The sequence below is a fragment of the Myotis davidii genome, unplaced genomic scaffold, assembly GCF_000327345.1.
Source record: "Myotis davidii unplaced genomic scaffold, ASM32734v1 scaffold456, whole genome shotgun sequence".
Classification (NCBI taxonomy): domain Eukaryota; kingdom Metazoa; phylum Chordata; class Mammalia; order Chiroptera; family Vespertilionidae; genus Myotis; species Myotis davidii.
This window is the reverse complement of record NW_006287375.1, coordinates 1,357,640-1,365,678: the sequence shown is the minus strand read 5'-3', so window position 1 is coordinate 1,365,678 and position 8,039 is coordinate 1,357,640. Positions and strand designations below refer to the sequence as shown.

Genomic DNA, 8,039 nt, shown 5'->3' with positions numbered 1-8,039 from the left:
TCCCAAGCACCAAAGGGTCATGGTTTCTATTTGCGTCAGGGCACATACCCAGGTTACCATTCGATCCCCATGCGGGAGGCAACCAATCAATGTTTCTCATATCACTTTCTTTTTCCCTCTCCTTTCTCCTCTCTCTCTAAAATATCAAATTAAAAAATAAAATAATCTATTGCTTTGGGATTCTCTTAAGATTGTGAGATAATTCATGTGAAACATTTAAGATGTTGCCTGCCCATTCCAAGAACATATTCTATTACTTTACTTCTGAGAAGTGACTCTCTAAAGCAGAAATCAAGTCTGAAGAATTTAATAGGTTTTTTTTTAAATGCCAATTTTTCCCATTAACTATTCAGGAATATATATATATTTTCATGAAGATGTGGAGCAACAGGAACTCTCACAAACTGGTTATGTGTAAATTGGGAGACCACTTTGGGAAAAAAAGTGTCTAGTAAAGTGGAAACTTAAAATACTGTATGACAAGTCAACTCCGTGTTATATATGCTAAAGAATACCCATGTACACCAGAAAAGTATCTTTTTGTTCATAATAGCCAAAAACAGGAAATAACCCAAATGTCCATCAATAGGATGGGTAAATTATAGTATATTCATTCAGAGGAATATCAGCTACCTAGCATATGGATGATTCTCCAGCATAATGTTGAGAGAAAAAAGCAAAACACAAAATATGAAATATAATTACACATACAAAGTACAAACACAGCAAAATTAAAGTATATCACTTACGGATGCATACACAGAGGTAAATCTATAAAGAGAAAGCAAGGAAATGATGTTCAAGAAGTCAAATTGGTAATTATAAAAATGAGAAGGGGAGGACTTTATTGAGAATAGGACACATGGAGGAGGGGGCTTCTGAGTTACTTTTCTGTATATAATACTTCCCAAGATGAACTTAGTATATAAACATAACTTTATTAAGCTTTATTATAAAACACCAACAGAAAAAACTGTTAATATCCATGGTAACTACACATACCTAAACTTATGCACATTTTCAAAATCTAACTTGGCATTTACCGTCTTATATTATGCTCTGATCTGCTGGGGAAAAAAAGTGAGGAGACGTGAAGGCTTTAATAGTTATTTCCAGATGAAAGGCAACCTCTAAAATAGGTTTCACCAGCATTAATATGTCGAAGAAAAAAATGATTCTGATTGCAAGTAATTTATTAAATTCTGGCAAAATAAAAACTGGTTGAATCTTTTTTTTTTAAAATATATTTTACTGAACTTTCACAGAGAGGAAGGGAGAGAGATAGAGAGCCAGAAACATCGATGAGAGAGAAACATCGATCAGCTGCCTCCTGCACATCCCCTACTGGGGATGTGCCCGCAACCCAGGTACATGCCCTTGACCGGAATCGAACCTGGGACCTTTCAGTCCACAGGCCAACGCTCTATCCACTGAGCCAAACCTGTTTCGGCTGGTTGAATCTTAAGAGAAAAAAAAATACACTATACAGATCATGTATTATAGAATTGTATACCTGAAACCTGTAATTTTATTAACCAATGTCACCCCAATAATCAATTTAAAAAATTTGTTTAAAGAAAAAATGCTTAACTCCTTACCATACCTATTTTACTTTATACCAGTAAGTCCTTCTCATTCAGAGTTACAATTCCCCAGCCCTCACTGCACCTTCAGGTCAAGTTTGGCCTGGTCCCACTTGCTATTCCATCCCTATCTTCCACATTGGCAAAGACACATGAAGAAATCCTGGGTATCTTTACATCTGTCACCATATACTAGTTGGAAACCATTCTGGTCTGAGAGACAAAATGGACCTGACAGGAAACACTATTACCTCAGATTAATTTTTCTGTAAGTTTCTCATCAACAAAATCATTCCTCTATGCTTCTCAGACAAGTTAGTAAGAAAACAGCAAATTTAAACACAGGTACCAATTATAAACCTCTAAAATAACTGATGGATGCTTCTCAAATATTTGCTATTTCCTCTGCTTTAAAACAGTGCACTTACTCTCTTTGGTCAAATATAAGAGTGATATGTGTAACGATATGAAAACAGGCACTACAAAAACCCCCTGTCTAATCCTGCCTCTTGCCCAAATCAACCCAGCCTAACTAAGGCAGCTTCCCAACAGCCTACTCAGGGCTGAATCACTGCTGAAGAGCAGGCACTAAGAACAGATGGAAGAGCTGACTTCCCTACAATGTAGATGAAGAGGACAGACTTGCTCAGTCACATGCAAATAAGTGAACAAACCAGGATTAGAACCCAAAACAACTGGCCAATTTTTAATTGTAAAGTCAATAGTAATTTGTATTAAATACAATGTTCGTAACACATTTACATGGCTTTTTCTAGGTTTTAAATGATTTTCAGTTTAGCATATAAAGAAATTTTCAATTTGTCATTGTAAAGATTAGGTCAAATGTAATATACCAATATTTTTATATTACATTTCCATTTGGAAGACTCTATGTTAAATTCTCCCCACAACAGGTGGGGGCCATAGAGAGGAGGCTGGGCAGATTGCTTAGAAACAGTAGCAGCCACAAATTAATGAGTACTTGGGGTATGCCATGCATTAAGATAAATTCTTGACATTTCACTTGATTCTCACAAGCTCATAGGGTAAATTGCACGAAATTACCCAAACAGAAATTTATGATTAGAAAAGGACATTATAAACAAGGTCACATGCCTAGAAGTGTCACATCTGAAAAAAGAATCCAGACATCAGACACATGAAAGAACCAACATTATACATCAAATTGACTTGTGTATTTATTGCACAAATTTCCCCTAGAACTGGGAGGTTATTATAATACAGGTGTACATTTGAGAAATGTATACAGAACAAGAAACAGTATGTACATTTACCCCACCATCTAAATAACTTAAAGAAAGCAGAAGGATCACATAAGACATCTACCAGAAATAGACATTGTGTAAAATCCTTTTTTTTTAAGTGATCATCCCCAGTGTATGCCGATTGCAACAAAATTAAATCGGTGCTGGTATGTTTATTGCACTTAACAATTTCAAGCTCAAAATTAAGACATATTAATAAAAGCCAGTAATATTTAAAATCAAACCAATTAGTTTATATGAAAGGAAAAATTATTTTAAATCTATAATGTAGAAGACCCCTTTTTCATTTCTATTGCAACGAACAGGTTTTTAAAAATATGTAACACATATCTGTCTGTACCATAAGAAGTTGAAAAATATTTTGAACAGTCCAAAATTCTTTTCACATTCATTATAATGACCACACTTTAAAAGCAGCAGCAGCTTACTCCATGGTCTTTGTGTAAAATGACTATGATGAAGGTAACAGAAATTACAGAAGGGCTGGGAATTATAAAGCTCAGGAATCCTATAAGGATTAATAAGAAGAAACTATGGGCCTTTTCCTTCCGAGCAAAGCTTTGTTTTAAGAGTAACAGTAGCATGAGACATCCACTTATTGAAGACTAAATTTTCTAAATGATAATTTATTAGATTTCAAATAGATAGGACTGTGAATAGCTTGATTAATTAAAAAAACATGCAAAACAGATATTATCTATCTGTTATATATCATTCGAACTACAAAAAATAATGTACAATGACCCACATATGAACTTTTCTGTATTCTGAATTCTGCCAAAGAGATTGATTCATAAAATTCCAAACAATAAAATAGTGAAGAATTTCATTAATGAACAGACTAAGAATATTAAGCAAATGAAAATATATCCATAAACATTCTTTGGCAGCAAGTCATCCATGGGAGACTCCAGCACTAACTGGGGCCAGCTGATAGTACACAGAGGCCAAACTGATTGCAGGCACACCAATTTCAGATTTACATTCCATTAAAACAATAATTTCTTCTTAAATCAAGGTTGGAGAGTTCTTGCATACAGAGAGAGCAAGGCAAAATGTGACCCACCACTATACATTAAAGGTCAAAGCTTAAACCACAAAAATCTTAATTACTGAAAATTGAAACAGCAAGAATGAATGTATTATATAGGAAATGTATGTATTAATAGGATAAGCAATTAGTTTATTTTTTAAAGCTAATCAATTATAATAAAAACAGTCCATGAAAGCAGAAATCAACTTCACTTCTAGAATTAAAGTATCTTAGACCAGGTAATTAAAGAATAAACTATAATGTAGTATTCAAGTAAACTGAGGTAGTAGAGCATACTGAAAACTTTACTTACCCATATTTTTATTTACATTATTTACAAGAGTTTGGTTCCATATTAGCCTTTCTCAGAAGCAACGCTCTACACTATATACAGAATAACAATAACTGAAAAGTGAAAATCCCTGGGGGAAAAAATAGCTTTTGGAAGAAGGGAAATTCAAGAAAAGAGAATAATTTTAAGGATTAATGAGTTATATTTAGTGTAAATAGAATATTATGAAGCAGTGAAACAAAGAAAATATTTCCTATGGGTTCAAGGACGGCTAATGCCAAAAGCAAGAGCTTCGGCTACCTGAGTACTTTTGAAGAAAATATTATTTTTGCCAATACTTTGGTGCAATTTTTAATCCTAATTTTAATTTATTAAATTAGGTACAAATATGTTAATATTAACATTTATAAGAATTAGCTTATACTTACAAACAAAACAAATAATATAAAGTACTATTATTTGTGGAATTTACATTCCTCAGCCTTAAAAAAGCGATTGGTTTTACTTATATTTTAGGGTGTGTGAAACAGGAAAACCACCACAAAGGAACATTTCAACATTATATACAATGAATACTAGTTGGAAAGTGTTTATATATATAATATTTAAAAAGTATGTTTACCAATCTTGTATTTCTACTGCTTTTTTTAAAAAACTACATACATATGTACACTTGGGTGGGTAACATAACACAGATTGACACTCATTCTTCTAAGTTTCTTATAATTAACAGGTTACTTAAAATACTTTGAAAAATACCCCCAAATTAGCTATTTTGAATTGACAGTATAAGAAATAATCAAGGTTTTGTAAACCTATGTACCTTAGAAATAAAGAATTAAAACTAATGAAATGACTATTTGTGAGCCATTTAATCATGAGACATCTGTTGCTATTTATGAGTTGTGGAAACACTGTAGTGATCATATAAAAATCCGCAATGTCATTCATTTTATAGAATTTTCTAAGTTATACTTTGGCCTTATTCAAATGCTTTCCCCCAAATTACATATGCTGTTTTAGTTCCGCTTGGTTAAAAATCTACCTCCACCCAAAAAGTCCAGTCAAAAAGAAAAAGCCATCCATCCAAGAACACACAATATGCACTGCAATGCATGATACACAGGTGACTGACTCATTCAGATCAGAATCTAATGGGGGGGGAAAATGCCATAAAGCATGTTGTGTCTGCTTCCTTGTTATCTATTTAACGTTCCAAACAATCTTTATGTTAAAGGAGTATCTGAGCAACATATGGAGAGTGAGTGCTTGCTACAGCAGCCAGAAGAGGAAGATCACTGGATTCAATCCTGAAATTAAGAGAAAAAAAAATTTCAGTCAGGCTTTCTGTACCCAAGTCACTATACCTCAGCAGTAAAGGACCCAGGCCACCCTGACCAAAAGAAAAGGTAAGAGAGCTGAAGATGACAACAGTTGGAAATATTTCAGTCAGTAAAACCCAGAATCAAAATTAAAAAAAAAAAAAAAAAACCTGAACATCTACCCAGCTGATGTGGCTAAGTGGTTGAGCATCAACCCATGAACCAGAAGTCACAGTTCGATTCCCAGTCAGGGCATATGCCCGGGTTGCAGGCTCAATCCCCAGTAGGGGGCGTGCAGGAGCTAGTCCATGGATGATTCTCTCTCATCGATATTTCTATTTCTCCCTCTCCCTTCCTCTCTCTGAAATCAATAAAAACATAATAAAAATATTTTATTAAGAAAAGGATCTGAAACCCAATGGTGAAGTCATGGGTGTAGGAATGCATCTCACTGATCTGCTGATGGACCATGCATCACAGCAAGAAATCTAAGAAATACAATATTCTATATAATAAAAGCCTAATATGCAAATCAACCAAATGGTGGAACGACTGGTTACTATGATATGCACTGACCACCAGGAGGCAGATGCTCAACACAGGAGCTGCTCCCAGCCCGCAGGCCCCAGGCCAGCCAATGCGGGTGCCAGCGGGGGTCCCCCGATTGCCCTGCAGGTCGCCCTGCAGAGGGAGGTGACCGGCAACAGCAGGGGCAGGGCCAGCTGGCGAGCGGGCAGAGTAGGGCCAGCTGGCGAGTGGGCCGGTGCCTCCCCCCATCACCCCACCAGTAGCCTCCCACAGAGGGAGGCAACCAGCGGCGGTGGCAGGAACAGGGCTAGCGCATGGTGGGTGCCAGCAAGGGCCCTCAATCGCCCCACCAGTTGCCTCACAGATCAGCCCTGATTGCCGGCCAGGCTTAGGGACCTTACCCATCCACCAATTTTGTGTATCGGGCCTCTAGTAGTATATAAGGATAATAGTGTGCAACCACATTGTTTTGAACACAAATGTTTCTATAAAATATAGAAGAAATAATGGAAGCACCTTAAAAATACATCTTACCACAAATAATTTACAGGAAAAGAAAAATGGCCAATAAACACAGAAACATCACTCATGTAGACTGATTCATGTTAGAGAATAAATAAATATACATACGTAAACTGTAATCAGATTTCATTTCTTAGCAAGTAGCCTGACAAAGATTAAAAAGTTGGTAACAGCCAATAGCAAGAAGTGTGTGCTTCCTGCTATTTGTAATAAATTATTCTGGTACTTACTGGGTAACATTTACTATTACGTATCAAAATAACTATCAATATCTATCAAAAATTTAATACACATGCCCTTTAACCAAAAATTCTTTAAATAATTCATCCTATAATCTTCAAAGATTTTACTCATTCTAGCATTGATTTGTAGTAGCAAAAGAAAATACATCTGGCCCTCAAATAATGTCCTTCCATTAAACAACAACATTTCATTATAACTATAACTACAGGCCCAGTGCACGAAATGTGTGCACTGGTAGGGTCCCCAGTGAAATTTGTGCACTGGTAGGGTCCCCAGCAGCTGCTGGCTGGGTACTCCCTCCCTTCCCCCAGCCAGCCTCTCCCACCCCTTTCTCCACCCCCCAATCAAACTCCTGGACAAACTCCGAGTCGAGGGGACAATTTGCATACTACGCTTTTATTATGTAGGATGAGATGCCACTGAAACTTAATTCTTGTTTATATTAATTAGTACATGGTAAAACTGGTTTCATTATGTCATTTCACTTAAAGCTGCAGAACCTCCTAAAGATGTTAAGTGAGAACTCACTGTTTATATAAATCCCACCATATAATGAAATGCAATACAGCTATTAAAAATAATGAGATAGATCAGTATGTGCTTATATGAACAAATGTTCAGGATTTATTAAAAGGCAAGTTGCCCGATGATATAATAGAGTAGAAATTAATTTCTATTTTTTATTGTATAAAAATTTCTGTCAGAAGAAACAATTCATTAACTGTGTTTGGGTGAAGCTGGCAAGTTGGGGAAAAGACGATGAGGAGTTACTTTTCATTTTATGCCATAATGCACTATAAATTTTGTTTAAGCACATTACTTTAAAAACTACCTTTTTTTTTTAACAAAGGCATTATGCACAGAGAATCATCTATTTCCAATCTGGATGGTAAGGAGTAACATTAGTGAAAGAATTTAATTTGGTTTCTAACAAACATTAGCTTCTTGTTGATGTTGGCTCTTTCTTCCTTCATAAAAACTGAATTAGACAAAAGTTCTGGCTTGTTTTAATTTCCTCAACTAACCTTTCAAGAATAACACACACACACACACACACACACACACACACACACACAAAATGGCCATGTAACGTAAGGAAAAAGATCACGGAACATAATGAAAAAGGCTATACTATGCCTCCCAACAATTTATCTGTTCTTCCTTCAGTTAGCACTTTAGATAACTGTCTTCTTCCCAAGAATAACTACAGAGTAGACCGATATAGATAAT

At 35.6% G+C, this 8,039-nt stretch overlaps 1 protein-coding gene across 1 annotated transcript in view; it reads right to left on the bottom strand.

Moving 5' to 3' along the window:
* Positions 1 to 2,764: 2,764 nt before the first annotated feature.
* FNIP1 (folliculin interacting protein 1) overlaps positions 2,765 to 8,039 on the bottom strand; it is a 71,267-nt gene continuing 65,992 nt past the window's right edge. The window contains exon 18 of the mRNA XM_015560928.1: positions 2,765 to 5,504. Within this exon, the coding sequence (XP_015416414.1) occupies positions 5,426 to 5,504 (79 nt within the window). The 3' untranslated portion in view covers positions 2,765 to 5,425. The remainder of the gene's footprint in view (positions 5,505 to 8,039) is intronic.